Source organism: Alligator mississippiensis, chromosome 12 (assembly GCF_030867095.1).
Source record: "Alligator mississippiensis isolate rAllMis1 chromosome 12, rAllMis1, whole genome shotgun sequence".
Classification (NCBI taxonomy): domain Eukaryota; kingdom Metazoa; phylum Chordata; order Crocodylia; family Alligatoridae; genus Alligator; species Alligator mississippiensis.
In genome coordinates this window covers 45,999,385-46,022,279 of record NC_081835.1, presented here as the reverse complement: position 1 = coordinate 46,022,279, position 22,895 = coordinate 45,999,385, and the positions used below count along the sequence as shown (strand labels likewise).

At 44.3% G+C, this 22,895-nt stretch overlaps 1 protein-coding gene and 1 long non-coding RNA gene across 9 annotated transcripts in view; one reads left to right on the top strand and one right to left on the bottom strand.

Annotated features, from left to right (window-relative positions):
• Window positions 1-22,895, bottom strand: part of DOCK3 (dedicator of cytokinesis 3) — a 664,549-nt gene that overhangs the window by 155,448 nt on the left and 486,206 nt on the right. For all 8 annotated transcript variants that reach the window (XM_059715389.1, XM_059715393.1, XM_059715390.1 and 5 more), the window contains exon 14: window positions 16,295-16,420. In XM_059715389.1, coding sequence (XP_059571372.1) covers window positions 16,295-16,420 — 126 coding nt within the window. The remainder of the gene's footprint in view (window positions 1-16,294; window positions 16,421-22,895) is intronic.
• LOC132244459 (uncharacterized) overlaps window positions 1-22,895 on the top strand; it is a 78,776-nt gene that overhangs the window by 50,847 nt on the left and 5,034 nt on the right. The window lies entirely within an intron of this gene.

Here is a 22,895-nt window from a genome sequence, read left to right as displayed (position 1 = left end):
GGGCCAGGTATGTAGATGAGGGTTTTGTGGGGATGGCTCCCCACTTGCTTCCCCAGCTCCCTGCACATTCCCTCAGCCCCCCGTTCGCTCCCTTACCGGGCCCCAGCCCCCACTCACTCCCCGCATGGTTCCAGCCCCCACCTGGCCACTGCTGGGGCCGAGCAGGGGAGTGATCAGGGAGCTGGGGCTGGGTGGGGGAGTGATTGGGGAGCTGGGGCTGGGCAGGCCCCCTGCCATGGTCCCCTCCCCGCTCCTCCAACCCTCCCCACCTTCTACACCTGTCCCTGCAGCCTGCATCGCTGCTTGCCCTGCACGGGCAGGCAGTATGCTTCAGCACTGGGGCAAGGACAGCCATGGAGACACTCTGGATGGCTACCAGAGCATCTCTGTGGAGGACTTGAGCCTCTGGTTGCCTCTGCTTTTTTCCCCAGGGGTATTTTTTAATACCTGTATCTCCAGGTATCAAATTTTGCCCCCGTGCTGCAAATATGCAGTGCAGGGAAAGCTTTTTTGTTCCTGGCATGTGTCTTGCATCGTCTCAAAGGGGGTTTGAGATGTTGTAAAAGGCATGTGCAGGCTTGTGTGGACATGCTCTACAGGGCTATTAGAAAGATAGAAAAGTCTCTCGGTGTGAAAGAGAGAAGTAGGCAAGAGTTGGCCTTAGTGAAAAACACATACACCTTCTTAAGAACAGTTCATACAGTGAGAGGAAATCATTTATAGCTATAAACTGTAACATGTATTGGAAATTAATTTTACTGGTTTTAATTCATATTTCAGGGCCTCCTGGTTGTGGATCTGAATGCTAACTCTGGCAGTCCAGAGTTCCAAATTGGTTCCTAAGCTAATTTAGTAACCATTGATATTTATATAAAATTTAACATCAGTTTCCTTTTCTCAAGGAAAATTACTTCACCAATAAAATAGGCATATATTTCAGAGGAAAAAAATAGCTAAAAGAACATTTGATTGACATCATGCACAAGAATGAGGGGAGAGGGCATTTTAGTTAAGCACACAAGCCTAACTACTTTTATAAAAATGCCTTATGGTCTCTAATGTCCTTGCAGAAGAAAACAGGACCTTTCTGAAAACAAGTTTTTTATTCAAAGTAAGGATATGAGACTAAACATATCAACTTCAGGAAGGTTAAAGGCTAAGTTTGTTCTACTGGGAAACTATTGTAAGGGATGGAGTTATTCCAAAATCTGGAGGTTAGGACGCAAAGGATGCATTTATATGTGCAAATGCTGCAGGGTTCATTTACTCTAAATTACTGTAGAGTAAACCCACCCTGGGCAGGCATCTACATGTGCGGGCACAAATGCTGCATGCCCCTGGAAGCTGGGGAAGCATGGCGACTGCCCATGGCATTGTTGACGGCGGGGGCATGGCGGCAGCGATCAGGGAGCTTCCATAGGCAGCTACGGCAGTGTCAGCCACAAGGCGAAGGGGGGAGGGCAGGGGGGGCTTCTATTTGAGCTGCTGCAAATGCACATGCCTGCATCTGTGGATGCGTCCATAGAGGGGATATGGGTATCACAGTCTGCATTTTGAGCAATGAGACTGATTAGAAATGCATTAACCATTTTCATGTCTTTGGGGGGGGAAGGTGGCCAGTGCCAACCGGCAGTTGGTGACCACCTGCAGGTGCCGCTGGTGTCTGCAGTGTCAGCAGTGGCCGGTAGAGATTGGGGACTGCCTGCAGATGCTGCCAGTGGTGTTGGTGGTGAGGAGGGTTGTGGTGAGCAGCGACTGCCCACAGGGGTCACTGGCAGCGTTGGTGGCACTTTTTTTGCAGAGGGTGCACCACCAAGCTCAGGGGGTGCTAGCCCAGGGGTGGCAGGGGCTGAGAGATTGTTCCCTGCCCTGGAAGTTGCCTGCTGCCAGGGCTGGCTCCAGGGGCAGAGGCTGGGCAGGGATGATGTTCCCCTGCCCTGGCAACGGAGTTCCTGGCCCTGGCTCCCTGATTGGAAGCACAGGGCTTGGAAAGCTGTAGGGGAGGGGCAGGTCCCAGCCCCTTGCCCCAATCCACTAGTGGGGCAGCTAGCAGTGAGCCCCCAGCTGGACAGGGATTCCCCGGCCAGCCAAGGGTTCACTGCTAGCTGCTCCACTGGAGGACTGGGGCAAAGGACTGGGACCTGCCCCTCTCCCACAGCTCTTTCCAAACCCTGTGCCTGAATTGCCTGTTTGGGACACAGGGCTGGGAAAAATCTGTGGGGCTGAGACCTGCCCTTGACCAGGACAGTTCCTGGCCAGCCCCAGGCTTTATGGAGAAGTCTGCATGTGCAGCCTGGAGCTGGCTGGGAACTGCCCAAAATGGGACAGTTTCCAGCTACCTCCAGGCTGCATGTGCAGATTTCCCTGTGCAGCCTAAGGCTGGCCAGGAACTGTCCCAGTCTGGGGTAGCTCCCAGCCAGCTGCAGGCTGGCCAAGGAACTCTTCCCATGCAGGGAGCTCCCAGCCCCTGCTCCATGATCATTCCCAGCTCCATAATCACAGAGTAGGGGCTGGGAACAATCTCCCAGTCCCCTGCTGCCACGGCAGGGGGACATTGTTCCTGCCCAGTTTCTGGTGGCAGAGCCTGCCCCAACAGCAGGCAGCTCCCGGGGGCAGGAAGCAATCTCCCACCCCCTGCTGCCCATCTGACTGGGAGCAAATTTGCTCCCAGTTGGCTTTCCACATGTGTCATACTGCTCAGTAATTACTCAGCAGTTAATTTGCTACTTGCATTTGAAGGAAGCAAATTAACTGCTGAGTACAGCAAATTACTGTGCAGTAAGGGTCAGCACACGTACAGAATGATGCTTGCTATGCAGTAATTAGCTCTACTGCATAGTAAGGTGTCTCATGTAGATGTACCCAAGATGAAGCTTTTCAGCTTAATGGTGAAAAGAATTATGTTATCAGAAAAATAGTAGGTTGTAATAATATATTAGTTGGTCATTTCTGGGCCCACTCAGATTTGGGGATCACATTTTTCTGAAATGGTAGCTATAAACAGAAGGCCTTTAAACACAGGAGCACTAAGCATGTTACATTTATGATGTGATTAACCAGAATCATGTCTTAAGTTGTTACCTGGTCACATGTTAATGCAATTAATGCAGGGACGGGCAATTATTTTGTGTGGAGAGACACTTACCAAGTTTTGGCAAGCTGTTGAGGGCTGCGAGGGTAACCCCACCCCTTGAAAGGTGCCCCGCCTCCTGGTCACCACCTTGGGACTGGAAGTCTCACCCCTAACCTCTTACCTTTGCCACTGGAACTCCCTTTCCTTGCCCCCCCTCTCCCAAAGTACTCCTTTCAGCAAGTGTTTGCCATCTCGGAACCAGAAATATACCAAATTATATACTAAAAAAAAAAAAATCAAACATTTACTACAACATTCATTAATTTAATTTCAAAAAAATATTTTTGCCCTGATTTACATGTGTTTGTGTACTGTACATAAAGGTAATTGCACAATAGTTTAAAATTAAGACTTTCTCTTGTATATTGTAGAGGGGTATGGGTGGGAGTGTGGGTGTGTGTGTGGGGATAGATAGGCATGGGATATGTGTGTATGTGGGGTAGGGAAGCATGTGGGTGGGTGTGTGTGGATATGGCGTGTGGGTGGGTATGGGGTGTGTGGGGGCCTGTGATTGTGGGGGGGAGGGTGGCTGGGGAGGGCAGTGGCATGTGTAGAGGGGGAGGATTTGCCCACAGCCCCCCCACAGCAGGCAGATCCCCCTGCAGCACTCCTCCAAGCCCCAGGGGCACTGGCGCGGTCCCGTGCTTCCGCTTGCAGCCACTTTTCCCCCATCTGTCACCACTGCCCTTATGCTGCTTCCGCCGCCACCCTGCTGCTTGCTGCTCCGGCACCAAGTCCCAGCTGCACAGCTGAGACTGCTGGATGCAGCAGGAGCTGGACTGCCGTGGCTGGCACTGCACGGAGCTAGCTAAGTATTGCAGGGACCAGGCTGGCTCCTGCTACGTCCTGTGGTCCGGTGCTGCAGCTGGGAACCACGTGGTGCTACAGTGATTGGCGGGGGGGAGCAGTGGCAGCGGTGGGCAAATGGCTGTGGCAGGTGGGGGGCAGTGGCAGTGAGTGGGTGCATGGAGTACAGTAACAGCTGGGTGGGAGTGTGGGGCCCATGCTGGTGTCCCAGAGTCAGTGCCGGTGGGGCCCAGAGCAGGGCGGCAGGAGTGCAGGGCTGGGCTGCGCCAGCAGGGAGAGGGGGAAGCCAACCTGGCTCCAGAGCCCCTGCCAACCTGGCCCCACATTGCTGCCACCTAGCATGGCAGCAAGCATTATTGTGGGGATCCTGCATCAGATCATATCACACCCTCACCTGCATGTCTGCCAGGGGCCTAAGAGTTGTGTAAAAATCATGCCAAGTCTTCAGTCTCAAATTAACTTCTTAAATGCCTATATCCATGTTCATTCATTACACTTAGAAAGCCAAAGATGATATCCTACAACAAATGTGTATACAGATATGATAGTGTAATTTGCATGTGACTAAACAAAATTTTGGCCAATGACATCAGGAAATGATTTAAGTCAACTTTCATGCAGACTGACCATTGGTTTTCAAACAAAGGGGCCTGTTTGATAGAACTCTTATTCTTTAATTCAGAAATTCCTCCTCCTTTGTAAAAAAAGAAACAACCCCCAAAACAAAAACCCTCTCTATAATAAACACATAAATAAATATTAAGGACTTGTCTGACAAATCAACCTATTCCTTCTGTGTTGCAAACTACTGTACAAACAGTAATGTTTTCCTGAAGCAACTATAACTCATGCATTTCTCAACTCATGGTTTTCAGAGAACAGCACAGTATGGAAACTTACAAAGACTGTTTCACATGAACACTGCATCTTAGAAAATCAGATTAATTGCAACTAAGTAGTTGCCTGTTAAAACATTGTAGTTGCCTTCATACAACAGTTTCAATTGAAGTGTTTTCACTCTGGTTAGTAGTCAATGTTGTAATGAAAAAATCTAATAACAATTTTCAAAAAAGGAGCACTGGCATTTTTGCTAATGTTTCTTTTCTCAAAAAAGCTCCCAAACCCTTCCAAAACTAGATTAGTCATGACTGTGCATTTAATGTTTGCAGTATTCACTTAGCCACTTACTGCCATTTATTTCTCTGTGAAATGCTTTGAGCATGAAGAATCTTATATAAACCCAAATTATACTCTATATTTTATCAAAAAGGCATATCCAGTGTCTCTCTTTCCTCTTCCACTTGAATTATTTCTCTATTTATGAAGCCTCTAGTCCAGAAAACAAACACCAACCAAGCAGTAAATCTACCTAGCTTTGACAACTGTATGTGTGAAAATGAACCTTTTATATTGTAATTTAAAACCACTTTAAGGATAATTGACAACAACTATGCAATTAAAGGCCAACTGTTATTATATACATGTATGCTGGCTTGTCTAAGTCCCAGAAATTGAGAAATGCATTGCAGGACTATTGAAAATTGCTGGTATTCATTTTTTTGTTTTAAAGGCTTGAAGTTGAAGATATCTTCAAATGCAAACCATTCCAGTTTAGTGTTAGCTTATGAGCTGCCATGTATAAAAAGTAAATAGGAAATTTTAATTGAAGAGATTTGTTTGCTATCTACATAAGTAACTGACCAAGATGTTTTGCTCACAAAGTCATCTGCACTTCTGTACCACTTTTAATTAAATAATTTAAACCCACTTTAACTATCCCTGGGCCCTTAAGGAAACGAATGGCCATTTTCCCTTTTTACAAATGGTAAAACTGAGGTAAAGAGAAGTTGCATGACTTTTTCAAGGTCATAAAGAAAATTTGAGACAGAGATGCAAATAAAATCCTAAAATCCTGACTCATCCATATGTTTACTAAGTAGGCAGCTTTCTCAAATTTTGAAGCCTTGTGAAATAGGTTTAAAACTTCAGTGCACATTTGGGGAAAAACAGTAGGTCAGTCTAACTGATATGTGTACCTTAGATGTGTCCACTCTGCAAAGTAATTTAGAAACAGTCAAGTAATAAACACTGCTTATCCAGGCAGTGTTTGTAGGATCTTTTAAAAAAATAAAAATCCACTCTCTCAGGAGCTATAAAAAAAGAAGAAGCAGGGACTATATGCATGTAAAATTCAGGTCTGATTCTGTCAAACTCTTGAAATGGCCCTGTGCAGGACCCTAGCCTGTGATGTATGGAGCACTCTCAGCTCCATCTGAAGTCGAGGAGGTTCAGCACCTGGGAAGTATCAATATTTTGTAGTACAGAACCTTTACTCTCTAAAAGAATGCCTGTTATACCTTGAGGGTTTAAAAGTACAGGGCAATCAAAGTAGAGCTAAAACAAAACAGTTCCTGGATCTGAAACAAAACAGCTCCCTTTGATGGCATTACTGAATTTAAATCAGCTGATGCTCTGATCCCTAAGTTCCTAAAATTTTAAGGGACTTAGTCCACCATACTAATAAATTTTAATAAGTTTAAACTATAACATTTAAGGGTATGTACACATGTTACATTTAGATTGACCTAGCCTAGGGTAGGTTGATCTAAATGCCCACTCGTGCAGATGATTGTAAGGTTTAATTTGCCAAAAAAATAAACATAAAAAAATGGAGTGCCCTAAGTTAGTTCACCTCAGGAGGTAAACTAACTTAGATCTAGAAAGCATTAGCCCAATCTATGAAGCAGTTAATCTGATCTAGCAAACGCCTGCACATCTTCACAGCACAGTCCTGGGGCTGTGCTGTTCCTACACTCCACCCTGACTGGGCTAATTTTAGCTTCCCAGCCTTCCCCCTCACCCTCAGACCAGGCAACACCCCCCCTGGATCCACTAATGCCCCTGCAGACCCACCAGTCTTTCTAGACTGCTATCCCACCCAACACCATGAATTACTTATCTCAAGATGCCCACATTGCTCCTGGCGCTCCTAGTCTAGACTTAGGTGGCTTAAAGTAAGCGGTCTAAATCTAGACCAGGTACAGCAAACGTATGAATGTACACTGTAGGATTAATATTACAAAAAGCATGTACCATGTGCATTATCTAAATCAGGGGTGCTCAACCCCTAAGCCATGGTCAAATCTGGCCCATAGAGCCATGGCATCCAGCCCAAAGGGCTCCCCACAGGTCACGAAATTTGGTGGTGGTGGGGGGGGGGGGTCATAATTAATACTGCCACCCCTCCTCCTCTGCCAATTTCCCAAGCCCAACACAGCCAGGTCAGGGCTGGGCCATGCCCCTTTTCCCACTGCATGGCCAGAATGGGGCTGGGCCATGCCCCCTTCCCCTCATGCAGCCAGATCAGTCAGGCTATCCCGCACCCCTTACACACAGCCAGATTGGGCCTTGCCCCAGCAGCCCTGTGCACAGATCAAGTCCCATGCCTGGGTCTGGCCCATGGAGGGACTGAGCACTGCACATTTGGCTCATGCAGCAAAGAGGTTGAGCACCACTGATATAAACTGATTCCAGTTCTTTGCAGTAATGATGGTCAAGCTCTCCTGATGCCTGAAATGCCTGTGTTAAATCTGAAACTTGCTTACCAAGCATATCTTTGTTGGACAGCCCCACTATTATCTGTCATACAAAACCTTAGCTTCTGCAGTACTTTTCCAAGATATTACACTGTATTGATCTGAAAAGGCTCATAACTAGAGTGTGATCTCAGATAGATTGATTTTGTCATCTTCACTTTGTATGGTACCTTCTTCTTTGAGTAAGTCCACAGTTCAGCAGCATGATCTTAAATCATGTATGTTTTTCATTGATTTTTTCTTTTAATAATCATAATTAACTCTACTCCATGGGAAACTGAAGTAAAAGTTTCTCCTTTGCAATATCATATACTTTATGGTTTTTAACTTTTCTTGTGCTCTTAATAACCACTGAAAACATATTAAGCGTCTATTGATTCATATAAATATCAAAGCCTTTTTTAAACTGCTCTAGCACTGAAAGAGGCATTAAAGTATTTGTAATGTAATTTGTCATCTTGTAAACAAGACATAGACCCTACCTCTTTCCTTGAAATGAGCAAGTGATTATATTAAAAGTTAATGGAAAAAACATTATAATAAGTAAGGGAAACATAATATTTTATTTATTATTATTATAATTATTATACTTATATCACAGTACCAATAGTGGGATAATAAAAAAAAAGTTAAATTAAATACATTCGTCTAAATGAGAAAACTACATGAGTTTAACTCTTCATGATCTTTTGGGGAAGAAAATGGTCAGATTGTATTTTTCCCTCCTCCGAAGGGAGTGATAAGAGAGAGAGATAATATCACACTAACCTACTATCTGAGAAAACACTGGTGGACCTCTGTGGATTCAAATGAATTAATAAAATATTTTTACACTGATAAATTCAGCAGCGAACAGACAAAAATATTTATATTCACATTGTCATGGTTTTGCACCTAAATTCACTAGAAGAAATTTTGCCTCTAATCTCTCTGCTTTAGCAAGATTTCTTTTTCCTACTGGTAGAATCATGCAATCTTTAGAGGGAGTAAGACACATTAGTGGATGGCCCAGCATACACCTTTGCATGAATATGTTTCATTACTCTACTGTATTGGACAGACAAATTTTATTTATTTTATCTGGAATATTTTCTGTTTTAGTAATTACAGAAGTTCCCTTCATAGCTCATTCCATTTTTATAATTATAAAGATTTTTCTCAATATTTTGCCTAAATTTTCTGTGCCCCATCTTAGACCTCTTTCTTATTCTCTTGTCATTGATTATTGACAATAATTAGCCTCCATTTTCTCTGAAACATTCATTGTACATAATTCCCCATTTTTAGACTTGCTAACATTCCTACCATAAGTGTTCCATGAGAAGCTGACAAGCTTTGCTTTATCTCATTATTTATGTTTCCCTTGCCGTGACTTAGTGGACATTCAGGCTAGGTACAGACATTTAAAAAGCCCAAGGCGGAATCAATCTAAGTGACACAGTTTTCTTTGAGTGGCGTAGTTTAGGTCAGTTGTGTACAGAACACACATTCACCCTTTGGGAAGGGGGCGTGGGGGGAGGCAAATCTTCAACTGGGTTCTGCCATTTTTAAACCAGTCTGAGTGCACCAAACTTCTGTTCTGTTATGGGTATAGACCAGTTTTGTGTGCCGAACTTCTGTTCTGTGATATGTACAGACCAGTTTCCAATCACTTACACTTGTAAAAGTGTAATGTCTGTACCTGGCCTCAAAGGACTGATATCCAAGCACTTCTCAGCTGTGACACTGATTCATAATGCTATAGCAAGCAAATCTGTCTGGAATACTTTAGTGCAAAGAGGGACTAATAATGCACTATATACTGTATATGCCTCTCCGCTACCAAAGGTTCCCTACAATGTTTTTTACGGTTCGTTACTTTTACCAATCCCCAACATTCCATGAAAAACATGAAGAAAGATGGGAAAAGCAAGCAATAAGCAGACATTACACAGAAAAGCAGAAACTTACACCCAACTATCTTCATCTCTGCATCAGAAAGAAAGGGAGAGTATGAAGGGAAAGTAAAGAGAGAGGTACCAGGAAAATTAAGACAAGAGAGAGAAAAAAGAGAAAGAAACATCACTCACAAGTAAAAGATGAAGCATGCACTTTTCATCAGAGGTTCAAAGTAAAAGACAGAATACTTATCAGCACATGGGGGAGGGAAGGGATGTCCTTTGGGAAACTGACAAACGCCATGCCTATGCAATAGATTTCTGATCAGCAAGTTCTGTATACAAATAAAGTTGCAATCCAAAAGGCAAGCAGCACATGCCTCATTGCTTTTATCTCTGGGGAAAGGTAAAATTATTGTCAGGATTAAATGGATGTTCTTAAATCTAATAGCAATTTAGAATGAAAAACCTGTAAGGCTGGTTTGACTGAACCCCTTCTGATCCACAAGGACACAGAAGAACACGATTGTCTTCTTAGTTCACAACACAATGTAAAGCTTAGAATTTTTAAGTTTAAAAACTGAAACAGGCATAGTTAAACAAAGTGGTTTTATCAATAGTCTGCAAGTATGCAGTACATAAGCACATAGAGACTGGCTCTATTTCCTTCTGTTTCTTAACGACTTCTGTATATCTGTCATGATAGGTCAGGTCTATGGGATGAGGGGAGGGGGGTAGGTGAAGGGCTTACTCTAAGATCCACTGCACTGTCATTAAAAAAGTGAGGTTGGAATCAGGGAACTGTTTAAAAACTGGTTGCCACATAATTTTAATGGTTGAATGTCTGCAGCTGTAAGGAACTGCTCATAAAAAGGAAGAGAAAAGAATGTTAAAAACTGAGTTTGAATATGCTGAAGTTATCTGGTCTCTTCTGATAGTTTTTGGCTTAACAAGCTAATTAGTGAATATGAACAATACTGAGTGACATCCTCTATGGTTACTCAGCAAATCATCCTCTTTTGGCTTTGTTTTGAAAATCTTTACCCAAATTCAAAGGGCAATTCAGCACTCAACTTCTGAGCTAACAGGTAGTTGTTTTAAGGATGAGAAATCCTGGGTTAAATGTTATTTCACTTTTATGTGCCTAAGATGGACTTCTGTAGCCATGTAAGTGCATTTTTTATCATTTATGCACAGTTTGCTTTCTACTTCTACCTATGACAGAATAGGGTTGCCTAGGTATGCATGTAATACTGGAAGTAATATGGAGGAGGAAGGCCCTTTCACCTTTTAACCCAATAGGCTAGGACACTTGTTCAGGGAGCAGAACACCAAGGTTTTAGGATCACCTCACTTGGAGAGGTTTCAGGGTAGAGTGCTCTAAACACCAGGTCACCGGCTAGGTAATGCCCAAAGTACTCTTTAACCCTTCTCCTGAAGCTGACCCACTGGGCATCCACATGGCAAAGATGTGTGGTCCAGGAGGAGAGCCAAAAACTGTACTTTCATGGTTACATAAGTGTTACTTAGATGTGTGGTGTGAAGCTGAAATAGGATTTAGCAACTCAACTTTAAAGGGAGAAAGACAGCTCTGAAGTAAAACGAGGAGGAAGCAGTCTGAACAAGAACGTTGAGAAACTGGAAACATAAGAATTGCCAAAACTACCTAAAAAGTTTTTATTTCTTTATCAATTAATTGTTTCTAAATCAACAATAATACAAAGATTTTTTATTTTTTTTTTAGGAAAAAATGTTTAAATTTGGCAGGGATAACAATGGGTGAAAGTAGGTACATCATAAATAGATGTACAGTCTTCATTCTCAGAATTATGATAAATTAATTTAAACTGCATTTGTTCTATTTCAATTATGTTAATGCTGGAATTCTTGTAAACTGAGGCTACAAGTGTGTCAATAGTCTGGTGGTTGAAAGAGGTGGACAGATACCTGCTATGGACTAAATTAGGTAAAATATTTTAATTTATAATGGAATATGAATGAACACATCTCCACAGAAGAAGGGAAAGAACACTAACCTGCTAGATCACCACAATTTCCTTTTATTTTAACGCACTTAAATTTCCATGCTGGAGAGCTGTCAAGATAATTGAGTTGTTTGCACTGTCCACCATTTATGCTTGCCTCTTTCTTCCTACTCCAATACAATTGTGAGCAAGTTTTCTTTAATATTTAGCCTTTGTCTGAGAATGAAAAATCTGTAGATTTGACAGAGACTGCCACTGCTCCATTAGTTATTAGGGACATTTCTCCACCTCTAAAATACCTGAGCTAAATTTTTCAAATATGTTTACCTAGCGTTAGGCACCTACTGTATTTACTTGAAAATAAGACAACTTTGATTATATGGTAACACCCCAAAAATTAGATTCAATAAATGGAAAAATTATAAATCTGTTATAACTTTCCAGGTATAGAATCAAATAATTGGAGGTTTGTCTTGAATTTGTCCCCTTCCCACTGCTACAACAGGAAAAATAAATCTGGGGGGTCATGAAGCCCCCTTGCACTTTGCCTCCCCCAAATTTCTTCCCCCTTCCTTCCCTTCCCCCCTTCCTTACTGTTGGACCCTAATCTCACTAAGCACATGGAAGTGAGGAACAAATTAAAAAATACTGGCCTTGAAATAAATATAGCTATAGTAAAATTCACATGGTGCCCACAGATTTAACTCACTCAGAATTGATGCATTTTATCTTTCTTGAAACTGTTGCTCATGATTTACCATATGGTTCATTGGGCTGGGTCCCAACAGTCAACAGCATTTTAAGCCATGGTGACCCCCCAGGTGAGCACTGCTCAGTATGTGTGTCTACTCACTATACCACCCACAAAGGATCCATGTGCTAATTAGACCCCACTCATGTTTGGAATTGGATGTTCTTGTCATAAGTCCTGGGATCCTCCAAAAATGTATATGCTGCAACCTGGTCCAGCTTCACCTCATTGAGTGTAGGGCCACACTAATTGTATGCAACAGGCTGAAGGGAGGACGGATTCTGGGTGAACTGTTTGGTGATGTTTGCCAGACATTTAAGATTGGTGAAGAAACAGGAATAATTGGAAATGGGAAAGAAAAGTGCAGCTAAGCTGCAGGGGTGAAGAGGAAGTAAAAATATATGCAATGTAGTGGTTTACCATGTGGAGAAAAAGATGATTAGGAACAGTCAGCATGGATTCACCAAGGGCAAATTATGCCTGACCAACCTGATTGCCTTGTAGAATGAGATGACTGGCTCTATAGATGTGGGGAGACGGGTGGATCTAGCAAAGCTTTTGATACTGTTTCCCACAACATTCTCCTGGCAAGCTAAGGAAGTACAGGCTGGATGAATGGACTGTAAGGTGGACAGAAAACTGGCTGGAGCATTGGGCTTGAGAGTAGTAATCAATGGCTCAATGTCAAGCTGGCAGCTAGTATCAAGTGGAGTGCCCCCGGAGTTGGTCCTGGGGCTGGTTTTGTTCAATAACTTCATCAGTGACCTGGAAGATGGCATAGAGTGCACCCTCAGCAAGTTTGCAGATGATACCAAGCTGGCAGGGGGTAGTAGATACACTGGAGGGTAGGGCTAGGATTCAGAGGTACCTAGATAAATTGGAGGATTGGGCCAAAAGAAATCTCATGAGGTGCAACAAGGACAAGTGCAAAGTCCTGCACTTAGGATGGAACAATCCTATGCCCAGTACAGGCTGAAGGTTGATTGTCCGGGCAGCAGCTCTGCAGAAAAGGACCTGGAGACAGTGGACAATAAGCTGAATATGAGCCAGTTCTGGGCACCGCACTTCAAGAAGGATGTGGATAAGCTTGAGAGGGTACAAAGAAGGGCCACCCGTATGGTTAAGGGCATGGAGGATAAGTTCTATGAGGAAAGACTCTGGGACCTGGGCCTGTTCAGTCTGAGTAAGAGAAGGCTGAGAGGTGACTTGATGGCCACCTATAAGTATGTCAGGGTGAGCATCAACAACTAGGGGAGCAACTCTTCAGAAAGGCACCTCAAGGAAGGACGAGGACCAATGGGCATAAATGAATAGAGGGTAAATTCAGGCTAGACATAAGAAAAAACTTCTTCTCTGTAAGGGTCCCCAGAAAATGGAGCACATTCCCAGCAGAGGTGGTGCAGTCACCCTCCTTGGAGGTGTTCAAGATGAGGCTGTACAGGCACTTTGTCTAGCTTGACTGAGCCCAATAACTTCCTGACCATGGCAAGGGACCGGACTTGATGATCTTGTAGGTTTCTTCTGGTTTTATGATTCTATGAATGGATAAACACATGGATTTTCCACATTTACAAAGAGCTCTCTGCAGGTGGGCAGAGTTCTAGCCTGCAAGGGGCTGGGGGGAGCGGGAAGAGGGCGGTCAGGCAAGGGCACCATGTGCATGTATATGCACGTGGCTGCCAGGCAGCCTGGAAAGCATCTTTCGCAGGTGTATCTGGCAGGGGGAGATGGGGGATTGAGGCCCCCATAGGGAGGGAGGGAGTTGGGCTGGGGCTGCTGCTCAGACGGGCAGCGGGTGGAGCTTGGGGCCAGGGGCTGAAATGCATGGCTGCAGGGCCCTGGCAGGGAGCAGGACAGGGCTGTGGGTGGCTCATCGGGGGGGGGTTGGCTCCCTGCCACTATGAGCACTCCCAGGCGGTAGGGGAGACCCATGTTCCCTTCCCCAGATCTGTGTGCAGGGAGGGTGTGGGTGCAGGTTGCCCATTGAGGGCTTGAGCTTCCCACCCTGCTGCCCACCCCCTGGGGCCTCTGCAGCACAGTGGGTAGGATATAGCGTGGCAGGGCAGAGCATGGCCGGGCAGGGAAGTTCCTTGCAGGCTGCAAGCCCTGTGTTGCCCTGACGAGGCACCCCCTTCCCACCCAGCAGCACTGGGGGTAGCAGCATAGGGTTGTGCCCCTTGCTGCTGCAGGGTGGGCAGGGGGTATGTTACCAGGGCAGCATGGAGCTTGGATCCACACACTAGGGAGGCATACATCCATGACACACAAGCTAGAATCCATAAAAATAACTGTCTCAAAGAATCACAAATACTATACTACATAACTGTTTTTTTTCCTTCAAGTAAAGATGCCTACAAGAGAGATCTTTGTGGAATATTATGTAGTTGAAAACTGATTGCAGGATGGGGTCTTTTGAGTTAGGCATCTGATCTAAAGGTTGAGTCAAGAGAGTACTACTGAATAAAGATTATCTAGATATATATGTAGCTTCAAGTAGTAGTCTGGCATATTTCAGTGACAGAAATATTGCAAAGGCATGCTGTGGAACTTGCTTTAAATCATTAAATGGGCCCAGTGCCTCTGGATTGTTGGATACCAGCAAGGTCATAATATTGTACCCATAACTTAATCTATGTTGACATCTTTTTAATTGACCTTGGATTGACCTCTAGACTTATCCCTATATACTATAAAAAGTCTAGAAGATTTGTGGATTGGTTAGTCCTATTTAAAGAATACCTGAGCCTTAGATTATAAACAGCCATTGCATGAAGACTGCTCTGTCTACATCCTCAGGCAAGCAAACTGCCAGAAAGAAGAGAGGTAAGGAAGGCCAAGGTAATATGGCAACACAGTACTTGCGCCAGCACACAGAACTGGAAACTAGATGGAGCAAAATTAATGAAAGAAACATTACAAAGATATTCTTTGAGCCAATACCCTTCAAGGATCTGAAGAAACTGAAGTACAGCTCCACATATAAAAAATGTGTGCATGTGTGTGTGTGGAGAAGGGGCATATATAAGTAGCTCTTGAAGTAGAGTCAGTTCACTTAAATCAGTGTCTACATATGGATTTAAGCATTGAATTAAAAAAAAAATGGGTGTGATCAACTGAAATTTTCTTATACTCAAGCATTAAATGCATTCTAAGATGCAATTTTGTATCTGTTCTCTTTAGTTTGCTTTACCTTAAAAGTGTGAAGCTGCTATATATCTGCTCAATGCAAAAAAACTTGGTATTTTCAGGAGTATTATTAATAAAATGTATGCAATTCTAACCTTCCAATCATATCACTCAGTTTATTTTCTAAAAACACTTCTTACCTAATCTGTGCTTCTCACAATGGTTTTTACAACATTTCTCAGAGTTAGTTGCACCAGCACTCAGTATTGAAGGAAAACAGATTATTTTCCACATTTGCCCCCAACATACTTGAGCAAAATTTCCCAGTTTTTAAAAAGTTCCATTTGAACCTGAATTTAATATACAGAAGAGGTGACATTTCAAGTATTGTCTATGTTTGACAGTTACTACACCAGTTTCTCACTACACTATATAAATTAGGCTGTGCAATGTCAGCCTTTTGTCCACCAATCCTAGTACAGTACTAACAAAATCATTGCTTGGCCTCCAAATGAACTCAGAACAGTTTGGGGTCTTTAATTTTTGTCACTGACCCTGACTGGCTGCTCCAAGTGTGGACAGCCAAAATGTAGCAGAGCTCTGGCCACAAACAACTGTTGTAGGGATTTGGTATACTGAGCTACCTAGGGAATTAAGTCAGCTAGATCAGATTTTCAGCCTGTATGCTGTAAAGCAATGCTGAAGGGTCACATGAAATGTGTAAATCAGCCTGACAAAGTAGAAACTGTACTCTTTCCCTTGATTATGGGAAAAAGGAGTTAAACATGTTACATATGCCAATTTAACACATTCTCTTATTATTTTATATTGGTTCAATAAAAATACTTCTGATTAGCAACAGATGTGCTTTAATGCAATCTAGAATTTCCAGGTTGGAAATAAGGCAACTCTTATATTATTGTCCTTCCATGAGTGAAGTTACCATCCCAATTATGATTGTTAAGGGAAAAGTGTGAACAGCAGTATCTCCATTTTACAGATAGAGGTGCTTTGCTTACCTGGCATTATGACATCAGGAAAACCCAGTTTTCTGGTAATAGCTATGCCTCTGTTAAAGATCATGGGGTTTTCCCTTCGAATCTGCTCCATGTCCCCACGAAGGAGCTGTAGAGAAATGATAAGTCCTACAAAAAAAAAGATAATTTATTTTTCCAGACCCAAGAGCCGAAATTCAGTCCACAGAAGGCATGTATGGAAAATAATTTCTTACATTAAGTTCATTTATTACAAGTATATGGGAGAGGCAAGGATTTCTGTGGGTGACAGACTTAGACAAGCTTTCAAATGCAATACATCTTTCTTCAAGTCAGAAGCTTGTCTAAGTCTATCCCAACCATGCAGTTGATCCAATAAAAGATAACACCCACTGAAATCCTTGCCTCTCATATATTTTTTTTCCAGATATAAGACATTTTCACCCTAGGTTTCATATATCTAAAAGAAACAGCTAGGAGTGTAATGTAAATGACTGTGAATTTGGATTACAAAACTAAACTTGGAAGATATGTTATAGCATGATAGTAAACCAGTTAGAAGACAGTATTTCTTACCTGGTATATAGCAGGCTACAATACACTGGTCAGTAATAATGCAAGTTTTTATCTTAATTACTGTATTGAGGAATACTGTGGGATTTCCCCAAAGTGTCTTTAATCTAACCTAACACCATAAAACAATAATAAAGTTCATTTTCTAAATTTGTCTCTAATTACCTGATGTGAGACTGCTGATCTATAACAACATTCCCTTTAGTACTTAGGACTGTCCCAGCATAAGTAACTGGTCAGACTGCAAGCTCTGGACCAAGAAGTAAGATGGGTCAGTAATTTCCTGTTTTTAGATGCCTCTCTGTATTTTCCAACACTGAATAAGTGGACCGGGATCAATTATATTATTAATTTCAGCTCACCTGTCTACATAGTTATTCCTCTAATTGTTTTTCTATTTATATCTCAAGAACGTAAGAAATGCCACTCTGGTTCAGACTACAGATTCGTCTAGTTCGGTACCCTTCACCTCACAATGGAAGAAAGCGAAGGCTAAGGGAAAGAGTATTTATACAGCGTTTACCTTGACTGTTCTGTTCCTGCCCTTTTTCCCTTATGGCTTCCAGCATTCAGAGGCCTAGAAGGTCCTGATTTGGAAGCTGCAGCCCACTGATTAACTTCTCCTGCATGACAGAGGCGTAATTGGTCAGTACTGCGTGCCTTGCGTGGTGTCAGTGCATGGAGTGTGGGCAGCAGCTGGAGGCTCAGGGCTGCAGGTGGGGGTTATCACCTCCTTTTTTGCCACCAACACGTGTGTCAAGTGATCACTGAAACATCAAACTGCAGTGACAGAAAAAGGAGGTGATCTCACCCCCACAAACAGCAGCAAACCTCTAGCCACTGCTTCTGTACTGCATGCTGCCCCTGCTAATCTGCCCTCCTTCCTGCAGTGAAGGTGTGTGGTATGTTTGCAAGGGAGAGGAGTGTGAGGTGCCCCCCTTAGCTAGTACCAAGGGCTCATACCCCTTGACTCACCCGAACTTTTGCTACTGAAGCATGAATCTGTCCAATTCCTTTTTGAGTCTGATTTGATTATCAGCCTCTACAACATCTAGTGGCAATGAGTTCCACAAGCCAGTTACACGCTGTGTGAAAAAGAACTTCCTTTCATATGCTTTAGAACTGCTACCTAATAATTTAATTGCATGTCTCACAGTACTAGTATTGTGAAAGACAACAAATACCTAGTTACTTTCTTCACACCATTTATGATTTTATAGACCTCTTTCATATCCCCTCTTAGTTATCTATTCTATAATGCAAGGGACACACATTACACATAAACTGGTTTAAGTGATGAGAAACTGGTTTAAACCTGTAACAGAACAGACATTCAGTGTACATGAACCAGTTTGAACATGGCTGAAACCGGTTTGAGATAAATGTGGTTGAATGGAGTATCAGACTTAACGGATTTGGCTCAAACTGGTTTATGCAATGTCTGTCCCAGACACTTTTCTGGTTTGAGTAAATCAAATACCCCCAGCATCCTGGCATGCTTTCTGGGCTGGGAGGGGCAGGGCTATCTGCTCCAGCCCAGCCAGGCTGACCCCACCCCTCTGCTCTGCAGCCCCAGCAGGGACCAGCAGGGGTAGGGGTCTGGCCAGAGAGGGGTTTAATTCCCCCTCCCTGTGCCACTGGCAGGGACCCAAGCTGGGTATCCCTGTACTCCCCACCTCACTGCTGCAGCAGTGGGGAACCATGACCCCTGAGACAGAGGGGGACAAGGAGTAGAGTTCGTTTCCCCGCTACCCCACTGGCAGCTGTGTGGCTCCTTGCCCAGAATAGGCCCCATGTTGTCCCCTCTCCCAGAGGCCAGAGAAATAACCCCCGTCCCTGCCCCCACCAGGGGCCCTGCCTGGCTGTGCCCTCTCCCCACTGCTGCAGCAGGAGGGACAGAGCCCTTAATGGGGGTGGCAGCCCCTGTCACACTGAGGGAGAGCGAGCACAGAGAGAGACTGCTCCACCGCAGCAGGGTCTGCCCAGCCAGGTCTGCCTAGCCCAGCCTGGCCGCTGCTGCCCTGTCCTCGGAGACAGTGGCTGAATAAGGCAGGGAGCTGCCTCCAAACACAGGGCAGGAGCGGCCGGTCCAGGTAGAGCAGGCTGGGCAGACCCGGCTGCAGTGCGAGCAGCTCCTCTGTGCTTGGAGCAAGCCCTTCTTGGCAGGAAGGGGCTTAATCAACCACTGGCCATTGGGTCTGCCTGGCCAGGCTGCATATGAAGCTCGGGGAAGAACAATGTAGGGGCTACATAAGTCTCCTCAGTATCTTGCCCTGGCACAGAATAAGCAGCAGGGGCTGGCCCTGTCCCCACCCCCACCCATCAGCTGAAGCGGTGAGAGATGAGTGACCTAGGGGCAGGAGCCTGTCACGGCTTCATGGCGAGGCTGTGCTGCGGGGCTGGCAGAGAGGCTCTGGAGTGTGGTGGCACTGCAGGGGCTTGCAGGGCTCTGCCCCCAGACCTCAGAGCTGCTGCATGCAGCCCAAACCTGCAACACAGCCCCTCACTGGGAAGGGGCTCACTCTCCCCCACAGTTTAAATTTATGTTTAATTGAATAATAAAATTGAACTCTGAATATGACAAGAACTCTGTCAAGACAACAATTCCACCCAGCTATTTATGAAGCAATCTGAACTGAAATTATCAGAGCTAGCTTTCATGATAGTTAATTTGTAGGTGTGAATGCACTGGTATTTCTCTGGACCACTCAGGTAAGTATCTTAAGCAAATTTAATATTTATTTATTTATATTTCTACTTCCCTTCTAGACAGAGATTTATGGTGTCTTCACATCAGCATATCTTAGGTGTGTGTTACTGCTGGAAGTTTCATGGAAGTGGTATTCTCCCTGGGTGACGGAGGAAAGCTTTATGATCCAGGATAATCAAGAGAGATTTTTTTTGTTTACTACTTTGCAAATCCTCTATATCTTGCTGAGCCTGCATAGGACCACTTAACCAGAAACATATTGCTATCAATGGACATATAGAATAGTTTTGCTAATGCAGATAGTTAAAAATATTGCTACTGGCTTTTTCTTAGCTACTGGTTTTCATAAGCATATAAAAATGCCCAGTAAAAGTCAGATATGAATGAAGAATCACACAGAAAGGTATTACTAGAACAGGCCATTAGCAGCCTCTGCAGCACAGCCCTGTGGAATGCAGAAACGTACAGACATTACTAAGAAGAAAATGTAATTTCTGGGATCATTTATTATTACAGACACGGCATAAGCAGGAGAAGATTCATGGTAAACAGTCAGTGGGCATGTCGACATGTGCATTTACTGCTCAGTAACTCAGTAAGTTACTGCGCAGTATGTGGTTTTTAGGCATGCAGCTGTTAAAGTGCAGTAACGCTGTGTTTGGACTGACTTGGGACTAAAGTTAATCCCAAATGAGTCTACACACACAGTGTTACTGTGCAGTAAGGTGTCTACACGTGTATTAATGTGCAGTAACTAATTGGGTGTAAATCTGATACCTGCATAATGCAGGTATCAGATTTACGCCCAAGTCAGCGTAAGTTGCCATAGTAACTGCACAGTACAAGCGTGCATGTGTAGATGCATGCCCATCCTGCATAGTAATTTTCAGTTACTGCGCAGTAACCTAAATTACTTTTCAGTAAATGTGCATGCTTTGATGTGCCCAGTGTGACTTAAAAGGAGATATACTTCTACTTATAAACTGAACACAGTGGCCTAAATGTTATTTCATTTTACATGACTTAATGGCGTGTGTGCAGCTATGTACCTTCAGTTTTTGGCACTTATGCCACTTCAGAGCAACATTCATTTCACTGAGCTCCATACCCTCTGGCCTGTTCTCTTCCTCCTGGCTCTTTATGACTCCCTCTCTTGACTGCCCAGGGCTCAGCTTCTAAGGGATGGCTAGAGAACAGTTTGGATAATACATAACATGTAGCCTTTCTGTTAGAACACTCTGCTGGGGAGTAACAGATGCAGGTTCAAACTACTTCTGGGTAAGAGGAAGTTTAAAACCTGGAACTCTGGTTCTCTAGACATGTGTCTTAATCATTGGCTATTCAGCTAAAACAAGCCTGTCTAACTGGCAGCCTGTGAGGGACCAATACACAGCCTGCAGACCTGTGCAGTCACCTCTCCCATATAGTAGCAGGATTGATGAAAGCCCAGGAGAGGCCCCCCACCCCCCGGGCCCCCATAGGGAATAGGGGAGGGATACCAGAGGACTGTGTAAAGCTTCAGTTTCTGATTCAATTTGGAGGAGATTCAGCCCAATTCAGCAGCCAAATCTCTGAATCTGATTGAATCAGGAGACACTTTAATCTCTCCGAATTGAATTGGAACCCTCCAAATCGATTTGGAGAGATTTGGAAAGATTTGATGATTCGGACATAGACACAGCTTTAAATGTTTTTTCTACATACCTCAAGGTACCAGGCGGCTCGTGAATGCTGAGATGCTGGGACGGATGGAGCATCCGACAGGAGCGCAGGGGGCTCCCCAGTGCACTCGGCAGCAGACCCAGAAGGGGACCAGAAGCTCTTCTGGTCCCCTTCTGGGTCTGCTGGGGAGCATGCGGGGGCCTGCCCCCTGGTTTGGCGGCTGGTGCCTTCTGGGTCTGGGGAGGCACCTGGGGTTCACCTGCAGCTAATCAGCAAGCCAGCGGATCTGGAAGTGGACCAGAATTATACCCCCGCGCTCCTGTGGGATGCTCATCCGCTCCCTTCATCACAGCATTCATGAGCTGCCTGATACCTCAAGGTGTACGGAGTGACCTAGAAAACACTACCCAAGACAAAGCAAACAGAATGTTATGTGACGAATGCCCATCTGCAATGATAAGGAGGAGACAGTCTGAGATAAAGGGGGCTTTGAAACAAAAAGGAAAAAACAGGGAACTGGGTTAAAAGGGCTCCTTAAAATACTAAAAATCACGCCCCTAGGTGGGGAAAAAGTATGCTAATGAAACATACATGTATGTAAATGAGATACATAGCTAAAACACAGGTATAGAGACATGCTCAGTAAAGAACTTCTTGCGTCACTCCTTACAACCAATCAGCAAACAAATACGCTGGTGAGAACTTGAAAACTCCTGTATAAAAGATGCTTAGTGGTAGTGATCTGGTGTGCTTGTTACGTGAAATTATTCCGCTCGCACCTTTTATTGCTAGCAATAAACCTTCTTTATACTGTCACCCCTGGTATCTTTATTGGCCTTTGCATACCGCGCACGATCCCAGACTTGAGCTGGGGCTCAACAGTTTTTGGCGACCCAGATGGGACTGCCTTAGATAAGCTTTGCCCGGACTAACTGACGACCAGCTGATTACTCCTCCGGAACGAATGTCAGGTGCGCCCCGGGATCTCTTTTCCCGGTGAGACTTTTGCTTCAGGGGGAGCTGGATTGCTGAGGCGGCAGTAGCCTAACGGTGCAACGCCATAGAGTGAAAGTACCAGTAACAGGCACCTGGGTGAGAGGGTAGAAAGGGCATAAGGCCTACCGTCAGTACGCCTGCCTGGGATTATCTCTGTAAGTATTCTGTCTGGCCCGAGTCCAAGATCAGTGATTTTTCCCCTGTGAGGATGAGGACTAAGAACAGATCCCTGGATCCCAGGTAAGTTGGACGGTCAGAACCGGGAAGGCAGCCCTGAGATGGGTACTATTAAATGTACCCCCCTCTCTTGTGTATTGGGACATTGGGCAGAGTTCGGTGGGGATCCTATGACAAAGAAGAAAGCTAAATTCTTCTGTGAAACTGCGTGGCCACGCTATAAGCTAGATGATCAAGAACACTGGCCTCTGGAGGGAAGTGTTAATTATAATACAATCTTACAATTGATTTTGTTGTGCCGGCAGAATGGTAAATGGGAGGAATTGATGTATGCGCAAGCGTTTCTGTAGAGATAGAAAGGTTTTGGAGGAATGTGGATTGGGGGAGGGGGTTGGGATCTGTGAGATGGCAGTGGCTCGACCAACTGCAAATCCTGTCCTGGAATGTCCGGAGCCGAAGGCTCCCCTCCCTTTGCTGCTTCCACCTTATCCTCCTCCTCTTCCCCCT